Below are 20,811 nucleotides of genomic sequence, written 5' to 3' on the forward strand. Positions count from 1 at the left end.
TTGTGTAGTTCAGTTCAGTTTTGACTGTTGGTCCAGCTAGTTCGTCCCGTTCGGTTTAGTTTTATCAGTGTTATTCGTGTTTGAATTAAAAAATCGGTGATTTTGTATGTCAAAGTTGCATATTTTTTGATTGTGTATAACTTTTTTATTTTTTTGAAAATTGAAGATTGGATGAAAAAAATTACTATTCTAAAGTTGGAAACGTTTAAAGTAATGTGTATTTGTTAGATTATCAGATGAAGAAATTGGAATGCAACCATATAGAACGTATGGAACAATCTAGAATGGATATATCTTTTTGACTGAATGATTGAAAATTTAATTGGAATTTTCTTTACTTGACAAGTATTGAAACAATTGGAATTGACAGCAATTATTCTAGTAAGAAGAAAAAAAATATTTAAAAAATCTGTATTTGAAACAATCCAGCGAAAATAGAGAAAGAGCAAAATTGAATTAATTTCAATATTTTCAATTTCCCCCGCGTGTTTTATAAACTCGAAATAACCTCAAAGTTACAAAATAAAATTGTTTACATGCTTTACAATCAGAATTACTGTAAAAGTTTGAAATTTGATCAAGCTACTTATTAAAAAAGTTATTAAATTCGGTAACTTTATAATTTAACATAAAAATCTAACATGCGTGACATTATAATTTTTTTATGTGAACGCAATTTTTAAATTAAAATTATTAATATTAATATGAAATTATTCTATTTTATATTATATAATATCGAAAATAATTTTTAAAAAGTAAGGACGATATATCGATCATTTCGACAATAATAAAAATATTATCAACAAAATATCTAATATTTTATAAGTTTATACCTTAACAAAAACAGTTTTTAATTTTTAATAGGAAACAGTTTAATTCAACCAAAAAAATCAACAAAAACAGAATAATTTTCAACTAAAAAGTTACATTTTAAGCAAAAAGTTGAGCATTCTACAAAACAGTTGAATTTCCAACCAAATAGTTAAATTTTAAACCAAACAGTTAAAGTTTAAACCAAATACTTAAATTTGCAAACAATTAGATCAATTTTCAATCATTTAGTTGCATTTTTAGCCAAGAAGATCAATTTTCTACAAAAAAAGTCGTATTTTCAAACAAATCTATAATTTTTTTTACTTAATGTTTTAAATAGTTGGATTTTTAAACTAAAAAAAGATAAGTTTTTAGTCAAAAATCAGATAGATACATTTTCGTTTGAGATAATTGGTTTAGAAAAAATGAACTTTCTACCAAACAGTTTACTTTTGTACCAAATAGTTGAATTTTCTATCAAATCAGTTAAATTTTCAACAATATAGTTAAATTTTGAGTTAAAAAAATTAATTTTCAACCAGAAAAAGGAACGAATTTTCAACGAAAATTATGAATCTTCAACCAAACAAATTCATTTTGATTATTTCGAACAATTATTTGAATTTTCAGCCAGAAATAACGAGTTTCCAACCAAATTTAATTGAATTTTAATTAGTAAACCGGTTAATTTAATAAAAAAAGTCCATTTTCCAACAAAAATGTTGAATCCTTTACAAAAACCGATTAATTTTCAAACATACAGATACATTTTGATTTAAAAAGTTGTGCCTTCTACAAAACAGCTGTATTTCCAACCAAATAGTTAAATTTTCCACCAAAAAGTTGAATTTAAACCAAGAAGATGAATTTTTTATAAGAAAAAGCGAATTTTCAATAAAATACGTAATTTTTTAACCAAAATTTAAAAATATATAATTGGATTTTTAAACTAAAAAAGATCAGTTTTTATTCAATAATAAAGTAGATACATTCTTATTTGAGATAACTAGATTTAAAAAATTAATTTTCTATAAATTGTTTAATTGTCAGGCGAAACTAAAATTATGAAGCTTCAACCAAACAAATTAACTTTTATCATTTCAAAGAAGTAATTTATTTCTCAAATAAAAATTATGAGTTTTTAACAAAACGTAAAATAGTAGATACTTTAACGAAAACAGTTTTTAATTTTAATTAATAATTCAACCAATAAATAATTTTCAGTCAATATAGAAAAAAAAATTTCAACCAAATTGTTGAATGTTCAAAACGTTCAAACCAATAAGTTCAACGAGATAATTTAATTTTAAACAACATTTTTTATTTATTTTCAACCTGAAAATACTATATTTTAACCAAAAATAATTTTAATTTTTAATTAAAAATAGTTAAATCCAACCAACAAAAGCGAATTTTTCAACAAAATAGTTTTATCTTCAAACAAAACAAATTAATTTTCAAATAAAGAGTTACATTTTTAACCAAACGACTTTAAAGTTATATAAAAATATCATAATTTGTTGAAAATTAATATCTTAACTTTAGATTTAATATATAATATTTATGTACATTATATTGAAAATCAAACCATTGCATTTTAGTTTAAAAATAACAATAATATCCGACGAAAAACATTAACATTAACATAAAAAAAAGCTGTAAATGATTGTAAATCTTCCTTTAACCCGAATGTTTTTCGTTTCACAATTTTTATGCATTTTTTCTGAATAGTATCTTTTCTCTTGAAAATTCATAGTTTCCGTTTAAAAATTCAACTGTTTTGTGAAAAATTCTTCTTTTTTATGGGAAATCCACCTCGCTTCTTGAACAATTTTATTTTTGGGTTAAAAATTCTTTTATTTCGGTAGCAAATTACCTTTTTTTGTTAAAAACTTATATTTTTGGGTTAAAATTTCCACGGTTTTGTGCAAAATTTCTTTTTTTTTTCATAGAGAATGCATCCCCTGGAATTGACAATTTAATATATTTATTGAAAATTAACTCTTAAATAAAATCTTTTTTTTTATGAAAATTTAACGGTTATGTACAATGTTAGTCTTCTTAGATAGAAAATTTATTCTTTTAGATTAAAAATTTAATTATTTTATAGAAAATTAATATTTTTTTGAAAGTGCGAATAATTTGCAGAAAAAATGCCTTTTGGCCTTACAAATTTCACTATTTGAATCAAATCTGTTGTTTTTTCTGAAAATTAACTTTTTTTTTGTTAAAAATTCATTTTTTTTTGTACAAAATTTGTGGAAAATTCGTCTTTTTAGGTCAAGAAGTTTTGTTGAAAATTTGTCTTCTTGGGTTGAAAATTCTATTATTTTGGTAAAAAATTAAACTATATGTTTAGAAATTAAATTCTTGATACTTTTTACTTGAAAGTTCAACATTTCGATTGAAATTTGTGTTCTATCGTGAATAAAACATGTTCCTTAGTTAAAAATTCAACTGTGTTATAAAAAATTTAATTTTTGGTGGAGAATTAGCTGTAAAATCTTTCTTAAATGCAGCTTCTTTTCTTTGTTAAAAAAAGCATCTCTTTTGATTAAAAAAGCAAATTTTTGCTTGAAAATTATTTTCCTTTGTATAAAATTCGTTTTTTTTCAATTAATTTAATTGATTGAAAATTTAACTATTCCAGTTTTTATTGAAAAGTGATCTTTTTTAGTTGGAAATTTATGTATTTTCTTGAAAATGGAATTGTTTAGTAGAAAATGATACTTTTTGCCTTGAAAATACAACAGTTTGGTTGAATTTTTTTCTTTCTTGCCTGAAAAATGTTTGTTTGTTTAAAGGTACATATTTTTAGGCTGAAAATTCTACTCTTTTGTAAAAAAAATGTAATGAAAATACAACGGTTTTGTGCATTAGCTTTTTTTTTTGGAGAAAAATGAAAATTAATTTTCTTGATGGAAATACATATTTTTGTGAAAATTTGTCGGTTTTTTAGAAAAGCTGCCTTTTTGGCTTAAAACATTCACAATTCATTTTTTTGTGTCAAAAATTTGTGTAAAATACGTCTTTTTAGCTCAAAAAGTTCTGTTGAAAATTTTTTCTTTTTGGGTTGAAAATTCTATTATTTTGGTAAAAAAAATAAACTATATCTTTGAAAATTAAATTCTTGATATTTTTTACTTTTTAAATTCAACGATTTGATTGAAATTTTTGTTCTCTCGTGAACAAAAAAGTTTCCTTGGTTTAAAATTCAACTGTTTTGTAAAATATTAACCTTTTGATTGAAAATTCATATTTTCAGGTTGAAAATTCTACTGTTTTGAATAAAATCTTTATATTTTAATAAAAATTCCAAAATTTGGTTTACATTTTTCTTTTCTTAGCTGAAAAATCTTTCTTAAATGCAGCTTCTTCTTTTTGGTTTGAAAATTCAACTCTTTTGATTAAAAAAGGTGTTCAAGTTTTTATTGAAATTTAATCTTTTTTAGTTTAAAATTCATGTATTTTGTTCAAAATTAGACTTTTTTTTGTAGAATATTATTCTTTTTGGCTTGAAAATTTAATAGTTTGGTTGCATTTTTTTTCTTGACTGAAAATCTACCTTGGTTGAAAATTCAAATCTTTTGTTGAAAATTCGTCTTATATTTTGTTTATTTCTTGTTGTTAAATTTTCACCTTTTTATCTCTAAAGGCAACTGTTTGGTTGAAAATTATATATTTTGTTTTTTTTTTTTGTTAAAAATTCATCTTGTCAGTTTTATAAGTGACACTTTTTCTAGAAAATTTGACCTTTTAACTTGAAAACTTAGCTTTTTGGGTTTCATATTAATCTCTATTGATAGAAAATTATTCTTTTTTTAAGCTTGCATTTTTAAATGCTTTCTTAATGATTTGAACAAATAAAAAATAAAAACTATTAATGTTGAAAACTTTAGATAAGAAACATTTTTATTTAATAAATAAATAATTTTTTTCTAATTCATCTGTACTTTAAGTAATCAAAAGTGAAAAAAACGATTTTAAATCAGTTCAAAATTTAAGCATTTTTAGATTTTAATGTTAAAACCTAAACAGTTTCAATTTGAAAGTCTTAGTCATTAAACAAACGTGAACGTGTGAGTGAAAGTTTATAAACTATTTTCAACTTAAAAATAACTTCATAATAATATATTCTTAATTAAAAGGTTTTATTAAATTTAAAATATTGTTTCAATCTAAAATATTCCATTTTTAACCCATTCAATTTGAAATTTTTAATTAAAGAGAGGATTAATTATTGAATATTTAGCAATATTTGAATTTTTATTTAAGACAAGCAAATTGAAACCAAATATTTAAAAGTAAAGAAGCTTTAACTGAATTGTTCGACATGGAAATTTTTAAATTTTGATGTATAATTTACAAATGTACATTTGTATACAAAATTTGAGTAATTCTAAGAGATTATTAGGAGTTTTAAACAGATTAAAAATTATCATGCAAATTTTAGAAAGTTTTTTTAAAATCTTCTAGAATCTTTTTTGAAAATTTTGTTTAAATCTTTGAAAAGCGTTTTAAATATTCTCTTAAAATAATTTTTTAAAATGAAAAATTATTTTTAATTTGCCTATGAATCTTACGAAAATGTTTTTATTCTTTTGAAGCCTTTAACAATTCTTGGAAAGAATCTAATTTTTTTGTTTAAAATCTTCGAAAATCTACATTATGTTTTATATTAGTCTATCATTTCAAGTTTTACATTAAGTTTGAATCTTTTCAAAACTTCTAAATATCTCTTAAAATTACTCAAATTTCATCTACATATAATAAATGTTCAATTGTTATTTATAAATCCAAATTGTAAAGAAATTTTTTTAAATTTGCAGGATTTTCTGAAAATTGTAGAAAAAATTCAATTCATTTTCACAGATATTTAGAAATTCTGAAAAAATTTCCAAAATAATTTTAAATTTAAAACAAATTTAAAACAAGTTCTAGATTTATCAAGATTTTGAAATAAAATTTTGAAACATTGAAAACTGAATATTCTTCAATTATCTTTGCAATTTACCAAGCCCTTTCTCAAATTAATATGGGGAAAAAAATTGCGGTAAAAATAATATATAGTTTAACTATGATGTCAAAAATGTTAAATTATAGTATTAAAATAGTATTATAAAATTTGTGAATTACATATCTCACATCCAATGTTTGAAGCATTTAGTTTAAAAATTTATGGATTTTGTTAAAAACTTGTTTTCTTAATAGAAAATGAATCTTCGTTGTTAAAAATTCAACTATTTGGTTAAAAATGCATGTACATATTCTGTTGAAAATTATTTTTTTTTGAGAGTCTACCATTGAAGACTCTTTGATTTTTAATTAGCATAATTTAAAATGATTTAATTTTGAATGATTTTTTTTAATAGTTCAATTTTGAAAGTTTACAATTAAAAAACTTTTTATTTCTAAAGATATATGCATATGGATAGAAATTCTTCAATTTTAATGATAGTAAATATTGAAAGTTAAGAAATTTAAATTCCAAATGTGCAAAATTGAAGAAATATAAAATATAAATTCAAAAAAATAAAATAAAAAACCAAAAAAGGCAAATTTTCAAGAAATTTGATACATTTTTAACTAAATAGTTTGAACGGCAGATGCGACGGTTATTTTTTCAACCAATCCGGGAATTTTCAAAAATATAGTTCAATTTTCAATTAAAAAGAAAATTTCAACCAAGAGAATTAACTTTAAAAAATTAGTATTTTAATCAAAAAATATATTAATTTACAACAAATAACAGCTACCCATTAAAAATAATTTTTCAACAAAACACTTGAACCCTCAACTTAAACAGATTATTTTTCAATCAAACAGTTGCATTTTTAATCAAAAGAATTGATTTTCTACAACAAAAAAACACAAAAAAGTTTAACAAAATACATCAATTTTCAACCAAATAGTTAAATTCTTTTACTAAATTGTTTATTTTTCTAGTCGAAAATACGAGTTTTCTACACAACAGTTGAATTATTCACCAAAGAATTTTTAAACGAAAAAGATGAATGTTGGCAAAAATGTCGAATTTTGAAAATTTTTGAAAACTGCTTAATTTGTAAGTGAAATTTGTAAATTTTTATGTATAATTTACAAATTAACATTTGTATAAAAAATTTGAGTAATTCTAAGAGATATTTAACAGTTTTAAAAAGATTTAAAATTATCATGCAAATTTTAGAAAGTTTTCTTAAAATATTCTAGAATCTTTTTTGAAAATTTTGTTTAAATCTTTGAAAAACTTTTTAAATATTCTCTTAAAATAATTTTTCAAATGAAAAATTATTTTTAATTTTCCTATGAATCTTAAGAAAATGTTTTTATTCTTTTGAAGCCTTTCACAATTCTTGAAAAGAATCTAATATTATTTTCGAATTTTGAAGAAATTAATTCCATTTTTACAAAAAAAGGAGTTATTAACCAGAATTTTAATAGTAGGCTTTTGAACCAAAAAGAATGAACTGTAGGCCAAAAGAGTTCTCTCAAGAGTAATTGAATTTCTAATTTAAAAAGTGTTCAGTTAAAAATTTTTTAATTTTTCAATATTTAATGTTTCTAGCTTAAAATTCCTTAAAATTTTGAATATTTTGAAGTTCATTGATTGATTTTTTAATTTAGAGCATTGAAAATGATCACGTGGATTTATATTTTGTTATATTGACAAATGTTAGTACCTTTAATTTTATACGCGTAAATTATTGAGCACTTGAATACAAAATTTTCTAATTAAAAACTTTTAAATTTAAATTATAAAAGTTTTAAATTTAACAGTTTCACTTTGAGTGTTTTCATTTGCAGCTCAGTTTTTATCACCTCAAGTGGACCATTTTTTAGCTTTAGTGTGCCATTTTTTTAATTTCAATGACCGTGAAAAATGTTTACGAACCGGGAAATGACCGGTAATTTATTTCCTCAATTAAAACGGCCACCCTATTTAAAATAAAATATCATCATAGAATATCACGGAATTGTGTAATATTTAACTGCATTTCAAATAATTTGTTCATGAAAAGTGAGGTATTTTGTAGGATTTTAAAGATTTAAGGATATTTGGAATTCATCTTGAATTCTTTGGAATTCTCTTGAATTTTATAAATTCACTGGAAGTTTTTTAATTCGCTTGAATTTCTATACATTTACTGTTTTCTATTTCATTCGATGAATTTTTTCCAAATTTTAAAAGCCTTAATTTTATTGATCCCGAGGATCAGTTGATAAGATGATTAAAGGATTTTTCAAATATTTGAACGTATTTTTTTCAAATTCTTTGGATTATTTTAAAAGATACCAAATTTTTTATAGATTTTAGTAATTTGATAGGATTGAGAAGGATTTGAAATACTTGAGGATATTATAAAAGATTCTAAAGTATTTTGAAAGATAAACGTTAAAACCTAAAAAAAAATCTGCATTTTTCTCTATTCTCTTCCCAGACATATCAATCATTTATAATTTAGAAAATCTTAAAATCATAAACAATTCGCGATTTGAGGATCATACCAACTAAATAATTTCAGAATAAAATGGACCCTAAATCCGAAAAGGCGAGAGTGACTCGACCCCGAGTTTCTCTAAAAGAAAAATGGGAAGCAGTGAAAAGAATGGAAGAAGGTGACAATTCTCTCGCGATAGCAAAAGATCTCGGCGTGAGTCAACGCGTAATTTACCAATGGATCAGTGTCAAAGACAAGATCAAAAAATGGTACGAGACAAGTCCTGAGCACGCAGTCGGCGTAAACCGAAAAAATCTCAGCCAAGTTTACAACCAGCAGCTAGACGAAGTAGTTTATCTCTGGTATGTTGAGTGTGTGAAACAAGGTATTCCCGTGACAGGTCCGATGATTCGGGTGAAAGCAATGGAGCTCAATGAGCAATTAGGAGCAGGTTGGCCCTTCCAGGCGAGTGATGGTTGGCTCTGCAAGTGGAAAAAACGCCGAGGAATCATCTTCAGTCCCGAGCAGCGTTTCGGCGAAGAACATCCCCTCAGATTATTCACAGAAAAGTTCATGACATATGTCGAGCAAGAACGTTTAACAGCCGACCAGGTCTTCATCTGCAGCGAAGCTTTCCTCTGTTTTAAATCACTCCCCACAAAAATCTTTGGATCCGGGAATGAAATAAAAACCGAATTTCCAAACATGGGCGATCGAATTTCAATTATCACTTGTTGCAACGCAACAGGAACTTTAAAATTGCCTTTGATAGTCATCAGTAGAGACGAGGAGGAAGTCGACGATAAGGCTGACCTCAAAATGAGGTATGTCTCCTACAAAACGCAGAAACTCGCTTGGATGGACAATGACATTTTCCGAGACTGGTTTCTTGATGAATTTGTTCCTCTGGTCAGTCGATTTTTAGAAGAGAGGTCTCTTCCTCAAAAGGCGGTTCTAATTCTTGATGATCACACTGTGCTTCTCGATGAGCATATATTCCAGGCAGGAGAAATTAAAACGATGTATCTTCCTCCCAAAGTGACGCAATTGGTTTGCATGGAAGAGGGTGTGCTTGAGAATATCAAGAAGAGGTTTCGTTATCAGTTTCTTACTAGTCTCTATTATGCGATTGAGCAAGGCACAACTATTGCTGATCATTTGAACAGTATTGGAATGAGTGAAGTTCTTCACTGGCTTGCGACCTCGTGGAATGAAATCACGCCCTTTACGATCAAAAGTTTGTGGAAGAATAACTGGCCTCAAATGCAGGAAGATTGCGGGGTCATGTCTTTTTTGGAATCCGCGCCTCCAGCTAATTCAGAATTTATCGCGATTTTGCAGAGGATTCAGGAGTTTGCGAATATCAATGATGACGATTTACAGGATTGGCTCAACTCTGACAGGATCATGCCTTCGTATTCTGATGCGGAGATCATCATGGTGGTGCAGAAACAATTTTCTGATGAGAGGGAGGAAAGGCGGAAACTTGATTTGAACTGTAAGTATGCATTTAGTATTGGGGAACATTAAAAAATTATGTAAGACAATTTGAGGGATTTTTTATTTTTAAAAAAAATTAATAAATAAATCGAAAAATATTACAACTTCGAGAAAAGTTCAGCAGAAATTTGGTGGATTTTATTTCGAAGAAAACGCATAATTTATTGCGTTAAGAGTTTTTTTTAATGATGTTAAAAAAAATTAACGAATAGTTCGCTTTTTCTTCAAAAATGCTTTGAAAATTTTTATAATTGTTTAAAAAGAGCTCCATGTATTGCATTTTCAATAAAACAGATGTTTTTTTAATTAAACAATTTTCTAAAAAAAAAAAAAATATGAATTTTCAAAAAAAAATGTATTAAATTTAAGAGCTTAAAAATAATTAATAATTTAAAAAGGACGAATTTTAAACAAAATAATTAAATTTTCAACAAAAGAAATGAATTTTCAACTAAAAATGTATTTTAACCCTTTCCGGCATACGTTTTTCAGGGAAATGAGTTTTCATGAAAATTGATACATAGGGGTTTTTGGGGTCGCTGATTACGAATCTGAACTCAGATTTTGAAAATTCAAAATGGCGGGTCCAATATCGTGGCTGACTTTTGGCATCTTTTTTTTCTGAAAATTAGTATACGGGGGTTTTTGGGATCACTGATCACAAATCTGAACTCAGATTTAGAAAATTCAAAATGGTGGATCCAATATGGCGACTTAAATTTGGAATATTTTTGGATTTTTTTTAGAATTGGTATACAGGGATTTTTTGGAGTCGCTATTCACGAATCCGAACTTAGATTTTTTAAATTCAAAATGGCGGATCCAATAAGGCGGCCAAAATTTGAATTTTTTGTTTGAAAATTGGTGTACAGGGGTTTTTGGTATCTCTGATCACGAATCTGAACTTAGATTTTGGACATTCAAAATATTTCTAAATTGTTTTTTGAAAGTTGGCATAGGCAGGGGGTCACTGATCTTGAATCTGTATTCAAAATGACAAATCTTTAAAATATTAAGGCTTGAAATTAAAGCTTGAAATGGATTAGTACCAATTTTCTGAATTTTCAAAATCTAAATTCAGATTCGTGATCAGTGACTACAAAAATCCTTGTGCACTGATTTAAAAAAAAAATACAGAAAACTTTATTATTGTGACCGCCATATTGGATCCGTCATTTTGGATTTTCAAAGTCTGATTTCAGATTCGTTATCAGCGACCCCGAAAACCTCTGTATACCAATTTTCAGAAAAAAATCCAAAAATATTTCAAGTTTCGGGCGCCATCTTGGATCCACCATTTTAATTTTCAAATCTGAATCCAGATTCGTATTCAGCGACCCCAAAAACCCTTAAGTACCCATTTTCATAAGGAAATTTAGACCCTTCGCACAAAAATTTCAATTTTATATCATCCTGCGAGCATGAAATTAAAAAAACCAGTGTTAAATCCAATAAAAACTACTCTGAAATCGCAAAAAATGATATGAAAAAAGGTGAGAATACGGTATTCCCACCATGCCGCAGGTTAACCAAGTAATTCCACTTTTAACTAAGTAGTTAAATTTTTAACAAAAAAAGATGAATTCTCAACGCAAAGTGTAGCAGTTAAAAAAAATTTTAATCAAAAAGAGTCGAGTTCATCAAAAAAATACAAATTTTCAGTCCGAAAAGATGAATTTTCAAGAAAAAAAAAGACTTTCAATTAAAAAGTGGATTTTCCCATCAAAAAGAATAACTTTAAAAAAGGATGAATTTTTATCAAAATTTTGGAATTTTCTACTAAAAAAATTAGAATAAAATATAGGACAGTTAATTTTCAGTTAATAAAATTAGTTGCAAAAAAATTAATTTTCAACTAAAATGATGAATTTTAAACATAAGAAAAATATCTACCAAAAATAGAATAATTAAATTTACATTTAAAAAAATAATTTTTAATTAAAAAAAATTTTCAGCATAATAACATTTTTAACCAAAGAAAACAATTTCCAACCAAAAGTATGATTTTTTCATTAAGAAGGTTGATATTCCACTACAAAACATTTTAATTTTAGAACAAAAACATATTAAAAATACGAATTTTCCACCAAACAGTTATATTTTTAACAAGCAAGAAATTAAATTTCTACCAAAAGAAATTAATCTTTAAACCGAAGAGACAAATTTTCAACAAAAGTGTTTAATTTTCAACCAGTTTCAACCAAGAAAGGCTTTAAAGTCCAATAAGAAAAAATATTAATCCATAATATTGAATTTTCAAAAGCCAAATACACCATTTTTTTTTAAACAGTAAAATTTTCAATCCGAAAGTATGAATTTTCAACAAAAAAGTTCATTTTTGACTCAAAAAGAATAGTTTCGAAAAAAAGGATGACTTTTTATCCAAATTGTTATTTTTTCAAGAAAATAATTAAATTTTTAAACATATAGTTTAATTTTCCACGAAAAAAATAAAATTTCAACTGAGAAGTTTAATTTTCTACCAAAAATTAGGATTTTTTAACAGAATATATGAATTTTCAACTAATAAAAATAAATTTTGCAACCAAAAATACAACAGTTAAATTTTCAGTTAAAAAATATATTAACTACCAGGCAGTCGAATTTTAAAGCTTGAGATTTCAAAGTTTAATTTTCAAGGAGTTTAAAACTTTTTATAATTGTTTAAAAACAGCTCTATGTATTACATTTTCAATCAAATAGATGTATTTTTAATCAAATAGTTACATTTTCTAAAAAAAGATGATTTTTCAGCAAAATACATGAATTTTCAAACAAATAGTTGAATTATCAACAAAAAATGTATTAAATTTTTCAGTTAAAAAATATTATTAATTAAAAAAGGACGAATTTTAAACAAAATAATTAAGTTTCAACAAAAGAAATGAATTTTCTACTTAAATGACGAATCTTCAACTACAAAATGTATGTTAACCAAGTAGTTACATTTTCAACCAAAAAAGATGAATTTCCAACGCGAAATATAATAGTTAAAAAATATTTTATATAAAAAAAGTTGATTTCGTCTGAAAAATACGAATTTTCAATCCGAAAAGATGAATTTTCAAGAAAAAAAGTTCATTTTTATTTAAAAAGTTGATTTTCGCCTCAAAAAGAATAACTTTTAAAAAAGGATGAATTTTGATCAAAACTTTTGAATTTTCTGCTAAAAAATTAGAATAAATAAAATAAAATTAGAATACAACATTTAATTTTCAGTTAATAAAATTAGTTGCAAAAAAATTAATTAATTTTCAACTAAAATGATGAATATTTAACATAAAAAAATGCCTATCAAAAATAGAATAATTAAAATTACAGTTAAAAAAATAATTTTTAATTAAAAAAAAATCAGCATAATAAAATTTTCAACCAAAGGAAACAATTTTCAACCAAAAAGATTAATTTTTCATCAAGAAGATTGATATTGTACTAGAAACATTTTAATTATAGAACAAAAACATTTAAAAAAGAGGAATTTTCAACAAAAAATGTAGTAAATTTTTCAAGTTAAAAATAATTATTAATTAAAACAGGATAATTTTAAACAAAATAGTTAAATTCTCAACAAAAGATATTAATTTTCAACTTAAATGATGAATCTTCAACTAAAAAATGTATTTTAACTAAGTAGTTCCACATTTAACCAAGTAGTTAAATTTTTAAACAAAAAAGATGAATTTTCAACGCAAAATGTAATAGTTAAAAATATTTAAGATAAAAAAAGTTGAGTTCATCCAGAAAATGATGAATCTCCTACATAAAAAAAAAATATCTACCAAAAATAGAATAATTAAATTTGCAGTTAAAAAAATAATTTGTAATTTAAAAAAATTTCAGCATAATAACATTTTTAATCAAAGAAAACAATTTTTTCAATCCGAAAGCATGAATTTTCAACAAGAAAGTTCATTTTTGGTTCAAAAAGAACAACGTTGAAAAAAAGGATGACTTTTTATCCAAATTGTTATTTTTTAAGTAAAATGAATTATTTTTTAAACATATAGTTTAATTTCCCAATATTTTAAAAATTAAGAAATATTTCGCTTGTATTCCGCAAATACATACATTTTCTACTGAATAGGTAAAATTTCAACCAAAGAAGGACTAATTTTGAACAAAATAGTAAAATTTTCAACAAAAGAAATAAATTGCAACTTAAATTACGAATTGTTAAACCAAAAAATGTATTTTTAACTAAGTAGATCCACTTTTAGCCAAATATTTAAATTTTCAACCAAAAAAGATGAATTCTCAACGAAAAATGTCTTTATTACAGTTCAATCACAAAAGATTTTAAAGAAAAAAAAGTTGAATTCACCCAAAAAATACGAATTTTCAACCCGAAAAGATGAATTTTCAACAACAGAATTCATTTTTATCGAAATTTTTAAATTTTAAACTAAAAAAGATTGAACCAAAAATAGGATATTTAAATTTGCATAAAAAAAACATTAAAATTTTCCACAAAATAGTTGAATCTGCAAACAGAATAGATTAATTTTGTTCCAAACAGTGATATTTTTAGCAAACATTAAATAAAATTTCTACTCAAAGAGATTAATTTTCAAACCAAAAATACGAATTTTCAACAAAAGAGTTTAATATTCAGCCAGTTTCAAAGAAGAAAGTTTTTACAGTCAATTAAGAAAACAAATCTAATCCAAAATATTGAATTTTCAAAAGCCAAAGACACATTTCTTTAAAAAGAGTTACATTTTTAATTCGAAAGTATGAAAAAGGATGACTTTGTCAGATTGTTGCATTTTCAACCAAATAATTAAGTTTTTAACCATATACTTTAATTTTCCACGAAAAAAAAAATTTTAACCAAAAACACAGAAGTTAAATTTTCAGTTAAAAATAATAATAATAAAAAATTAACTATCATGTAATTGAATTTTTAACCAAAAGAGATTAATTTTGAATTAAAAAATATACATTTTCAACCAAAAATAGTGAAGTTGAAATTTTAAGCTTGAAATTTCAAAGTTGAATTTTCAATACAAAAATACTAAGTTTCTACAAAAAAGATGAATTTTTAACTAAGGCGATTAATTTTTCTACCAAAAAAATCTAATTTTCAGGGAAATAAATTAATTTTCAACCAAATAGTTAAAATTTCAACCAAAAAGGACGAATTTTTGAACAAAATAGTTCAATTTTCAACAAAAGAAATGAATTTTCAACTTAAATGATAAATTTTCAACCAAAAAATATTTTTTTACCCAGATTGTTCCACTTTTGACAAAGTAGTTAACTTTTCAACAAATAAAAGTTTAATAAAAAAAAAGAGTTGAATTTAACCAAAAAATGCGAATGTTCAACAACAAAAAATAATATTTAAATTTACATTTAAAAAAATTTAACATAATAGTTATGTTTTCAACCAAAGAAATTAATATTTAACCAGAAAGATAATTAATTTTTTTCAAACCTGAAGACGAATTTTCAACAAAAATGTTGAATTTTCAACGAGTGTCAACCAAGAAAGGTTTTATAGTTTATTAAGAAAAAAAAATGATTTCATAATATTGAATTTTCAAACCCCGAAGAGGCAAAACTAGAACCGTTAAATTTTCATCTGAAAAGAAAATTAAAAAATAACGTACCAGGTAATTAAATTTTTAACCAAAACAGGTTAATTTTTAACAAAAAATACAATAATTGAATTTTCTAGCAAAAAATAAGAATTTTCTATAAAAAAGGTGAATTTTCAACTAAGAAGATTAATTTTCTACCAAAAGTTATGAATTTTTAACAAAATATATAAATTTTGACCTAATAAAAAATACATTTTCCACAAAAAATACAACAGTTCAATTTTTATAATAAATGAACTACCAAATATTTGAATTTTTAACTAAAATATCTGAGGAATTACGAGGAAAAAAACTCTAAAATATGTTATAGAATATTTATTCATTAACACAAGATTGATAATTTATGAAAACTAGAAAATTTTCTGTAACTTAAATTAAATTTTAAAGAGTTTTTCAAATGAACTTTTGTACGGGGTAATTATATTTACAATATAATTGTAACCTGAAATTATTCCCCCCTCTTAATAGCGTGAATCGCATAGTTGATACCAGTGAACGAAGTCCAGTGCCATTCGTTCTTTATTGGGTTGTACATCATTCCATGAATCAACTTGGTTCTGCAGTTGTCTGGAAAAAATTTAAACCTCAATCTCTATTAAATTTAAAGTTTTTTCTTTAAAAATTAAAAAGTAAAATATCACTGCATTTCGCAAAGTTTATCGAAAATAATTATAAAATTTTCAAAAATTACTTAAACCAATTTTTTGTTCTTCATTTGACGGTCCGAGAATATAAGCGGTGTAGAATTAGATGCAGAAGAGAAGTAGTTTCAGTTTTCATGTCAACGCAAAAAAAGGTTTTGAAAAATGACGAGAATGAAACAGAATTTAATAGCATTTCAACGAACTTAAAAGAATTTAAGATAATTTTCAAGTTAACTGAAAAAATATTTGTAAATATCTTCAAATGTTTCAAACCCTACGAAACCCCCTCACTTTTTGTGTATAAACTTTTTGAAATACATGAAAATATTAGAAAATTTTATAAAATAGTATTATAAAAATCTTATACAATTCCTTGGAGTCATTTAAAATACCCTCAAATAAATTAAATCCTTTGAAATCCCAATAAATGACTAAACTTGACATTTTTAAAACTCTTCAAAATTATTAGGAATTTTAAAAAATACCCTAATATTTTTCATATCCTTTGGCATCACTTGAATTTTTTAAAATATTTTTTACTACCATAAGATATTTAATATCCTGTACAATATTTTGAAACCCCTAGAACATTTTTAAATCGTTTGATAATTTATTGTAATTTTTAAAATAGTTGCAAATTCCTGGGGATATTTAAAATTATTCTAAAATCTTCAAAATTCTTTAATATCTTTGATATCCTATGAAATTACCGAAATTCATATGAATAAATTATTTAAAATCTATTAAAATATTCTAAAATCCCGTAATGTTACGTGAAATCGGATATTTTCTGAAATTCTATCACATTTATTAAAGTGCCTTTAGCGCTTTTAAAATCCCTTAAAATCGCTGCAATCCTCTAAAATCGATTGGAGTCATTTAAAATATCCTAACAGATTATTTAAATTATATTTAAAATATCCATAACAGATTATGGAATTTTTTTTAGTGATCTTTTCATTTCAAAAAGGGACTAAAAGTAACTATGATACTACTCTAATTATAATTAAAACTTACTTAAAATCATATTTTTAAAATCTTTTTTAAAATTTTGTAAGTTTTCAAATAATATCACCAATTTCCATTTTCTGCCCTTGTGAAAATGCATTTTCAGAATAAAATACGATAAATTATAGTAAAAACTACAACAATGTAAAAATTGCAATTCTCTCTAAAAATTTGTGAAAATTAAATAATTTCCTAAAAAATTTACTTTTCGTTTAATATTATTATTTTTATGCTGAAAAGACAATTGAAATCCTTTAGATGAAAAATCAACTTCTTTGTTGAAAATTTGTGTTTTTAATTTAAAACTTCACCTGTTTGAGTAGAATTTTCAACTTTTTTGGACAAAAATGCAACTGTTTAGTTTAAAATTTAAAAATATTGTTAAAAAGTCACACTTTTTGGTTAAAATCTGTTTTAGAAGAGATTTCATTTATCGTAAATATACAAAAACTTTACTTTTTGTTCTTGGATAAAAAATTCAGACTTTGATCGTGAAAAGTAAACTGAAATCTTTTCTAACAGAAAATTCAATTTTTTTTTTAATTTATCTTCTTGATTTAAAGATTCATCTGTTTTAGTACAAATAGCAATTTTTAAAAATTAAAATGCAAATTTTTTGATAAAAATTATTCTTATTTAATTGAGTTTTCAACTATTTTCTTTGAAAAATTTGGCTGAATCACTTTGTTAAGAAATCATTTTTTTCTTGAAGATTTATTACTTGCAAATTCATCTCTTTGGTTTAAAGTTGAACTATTTTGTTAAAAAATAATCTTTTTGAATTGATAATTCAAGTACTTGGGTTAAAGTCAAAATAAAAACTTCTGTTTTGGGTGAAAATTAAACTATTTGGTTGAAAATTCATATTTTTATGTTAAAAAGTCAAACTGAAATCTTTTTTGGATACAAATTCAACTTTTTTTAAAATTTGCTCTTTTTATTTAAAATTTCGTCTGTTTTACTACAAATTTTATTTTTCTTGCAGAAAAATGCAACTGTTTGAAAATTCAACAATGTTATTAAAAAGTAATCCTTTTTGTTGAAAAATTAACTGTTTTATTTAAAATTGGCCTTTTTTAATTGAAAATTCAAGTATTTTTGTATAATATGAACTTGTTTAAAACTCATATTTTCATGGTGAAAAGGCAAATTAATCTTTTTTTTTTATGAAAATTCAAATTTTTCACTTGTCTTTTTGATTTAAAAATTTATCTTTCTTGGATAAAAATGCAACTGTTTGATTGAAAATTAATCTTCTTTGCTTGAGGATTCAACTTTCTTTTTTAATTTTTGGTTGAAACACTTCGTCAAGAAATAATTTTTTTGTTTAAGATTCATATTTTTAATTGAAAACTCATCTCTTTGGTTTAAAGTTTAACTATTTTATTGAAAATTATTTTTTTACTGAAAATTCTTATTTTCCGGTTAAAAATTTAATTGTTTCATAGAACATACGTCTTTTTATTTAAAAATTAATATATTTTTATACACCATCTTTTTGGTAAAAATGCAACTATTTGCTTGAGAATACATCCTTTTAGTAAAAATTCAACTATTTGATTAAAAATTCAACTATTTATTTGAATAATTAACTGCTTGGTAGAAAATTAAATTTTCTGATAAAAATTGATAGTTATTGTTTAAAAACTCAACTGTTTTGTACAAAATTCGTCTTTTTAGGTTCAATTTAACTAATAGAAAATTATTTTTTTGTTGTTGTTGAAAATTGATTTTATAAACTGAATGTTTAAATATTCTACTTTTGGTTAAAATCTTTTTTTTTTAATTCAACGGTTCGGTTAGAAATTCAACTATTTTGGTAGAAAATTAGTTTTTTTTTGTTCTTGTTGAAAATTCATTTTTTTAAACTGAAAATGTAACCATTCCATTTTTGGTTGAAAAATTATTTTTATTTTATTTTTTTTTAATTCAATTGTTTGGTTAAAAATTCAAATATTTAGTTAAAAATAAAAATATTTATTTGAAAAATTAATTACTTTGTTGAAAATTCGTCTTTTGACTTGAAAAATTCACAATTGCGTAGAAAATTAACTTTTTTGTTAAAAATTCATTTTTTAAATAAAAAATACGCATGTTTTGGTTGAAAATTCATATCTTTGTATATGCCACATTTTTGGTAAAAAATGAAACTATTTGTTTGAAAATGCATCTTTTTGTTGTTAAGAATTCAACTATTTTTATAGAAAATTCGTTTTTTATTCTTGTTGAAAATTCATATTTTTGTATATGCCATATTTTTTGGTAAAAATGCAACTATTTGTTTGAAAATAATCTTTTTGTTGAGAATTCAGCTATTTTGGTTGAGAATTGAACTATTGGGTTAAAAATTAATTTAAACTGTTTAAATTTTTAATTTAAAATATTTATTTGAAAAATTAACTACTTGCTAGAAAAGTAACTTTTTTATAAAAATGCATAGTGTTAGTTTGCAAATCCATCTACTTTGTTGAAAATTCGTCTTTCTGGCTTGAAAAATCAAACGTTTGGAAGAAAGTGAACTTTTTTGTTAAAAATTCTTATTTTCGGGTAAAAAATTCAATTGCTTTGTAGAAAATACGTCTCTTTTGTTTAAAAATTCTGTATTTTTTTGAACACTTGTCTTTTCAGGTATAAAATTAACCTTATCTGTTCAACGGTGGATCCAACTGTTTTGCTACAAATTCGTATTTTTTTGTTCACTAAAACTGGTAGAAAAATGTCTTGTTTTTTGTTGTTGGAAATTCATTTTTTAAATCAAAAATGTATTCTAAACATTTTCCATTTTAAATTTTTATTTCCAAGCTTACATTTTTAATTTAAAGAATTTTTAAATACTTTCTTAAAGACTTGAGAAAAAAAAATAAAAGCCTTTGGTGTTGAAAATTTTTGATAAGAAACATTTTTATTTAATAAATGAATAATTTTTTTTCAATTTATCTGTACTTTAAGTAATAAAAAGTAAATAAAAACGATTTGACAAAACGATTTTAAACCAGTTCAAAATTTAAGAATTTTCAGATTTTAACGTTAAAACTTAAACGGTTTCAATTTGTTAAAGTCTTAGTGATTAAACAAATGTGAACGTGTGACTGAAAGTTTATAAACTATTTTCAATTTAAAAATAACTTAATAATAATATATTATTAATTAAAGGATTTTATTAAATTAAAAATATCGTTTCAGTCTAAAGTATTCAATTTTTAACCCATTCAATTTGAAATTTTTAATTAAAAAGAAGATTAATTATTGAATATTTAGTAATATTTGATTTTTATTTAAGAAAAGTAAATTGAAATGAAACATTTAAGAGTAAAGCATCTTTAACTGAATCGTTTGACATCGAGAACCTGGAATCGTTAAAATTTCGAAGAGCCTTTAAAGTTTGAACGTTACAATTTTTATTGTTGTATTTGAAAAATGCTTAATTTGTGATTGAAATTTTAAAATTTTGATGTATAATTTACGAATGAACATTTGTAGACAAAATTTGAGTAATTTTAAGAGATATTTAGGAGTTTTAAAAAGATTAAAAATTATCTTTTTAAGCTTGAAAAGAATCTAATTTTTTTGTTTAAAATCTGCGAAAATCTACATTTTATTTTATATTAGGCTATCATTTCAAGTTTTACATTAAGTTTGAATCTTTTCAAAACTTCTACATATCTCTTAAAATTACTCAAATTTCGCCTAAAAATGATAAATGTTCAATTGTTATTTGAACATCCAAATTGTAAAGAAATTTTCTAAAATTTGCAGCATTTTCTGAAAATTATAGAAAAAATTCAATTCATTTTGAAAGATATT

At 23.6% G+C, this 20,811-nt stretch overlaps 2 protein-coding genes across 3 annotated transcripts in view; one reads left to right on the forward strand and one right to left on the reverse strand.

Moving 5' to 3' along the window:
• The first annotated feature begins 50 nt into the window (after window positions 1-50).
• The window catches only part of LOC117174930 (jerky protein homolog-like), a 67,526-nt gene continuing 46,765 nt past the window's right edge, over window positions 51-20,811 (forward strand). The window contains exons 1-2 of one of the 2 annotated variants that reach the window (XM_033364388.1): window positions 51-381; window positions 8,337-9,750. In XM_033364388.1, coding sequence (XP_033220279.1) covers window positions 8,343-9,750 — 1,408 coding nt within the window. In that variant the 5' untranslated portion in view covers window positions 51-381; window positions 8,337-8,342. The remainder of the gene's footprint in view (window positions 382-8,336; window positions 9,751-20,811) is intronic. The other variant, XM_033364389.1, reaches the window with a different exon arrangement.
• Window positions 15,717-20,811, reverse strand: part of LOC117174931 (ubiquinone biosynthesis O-methyltransferase, mitochondrial) — a 41,696-nt gene continuing 36,601 nt past the window's right edge. The window contains exon 4 of the mRNA XM_033364390.1: window positions 15,717-15,922. Coding sequence (XP_033220281.1) covers window positions 15,804-15,922 — 119 coding nt within the window. The 3' untranslated portion in view covers window positions 15,717-15,803. The remainder of the gene's footprint in view (window positions 15,923-20,811) is intronic.

This window comes from Belonocnema kinseyi, chromosome 6, assembly GCF_010883055.1.
Source record: "Belonocnema kinseyi isolate 2016_QV_RU_SX_M_011 chromosome 6, B_treatae_v1, whole genome shotgun sequence".
NCBI classification, from domain to species: domain Eukaryota; kingdom Metazoa; phylum Arthropoda; class Insecta; order Hymenoptera; family Cynipidae; genus Belonocnema; species Belonocnema kinseyi.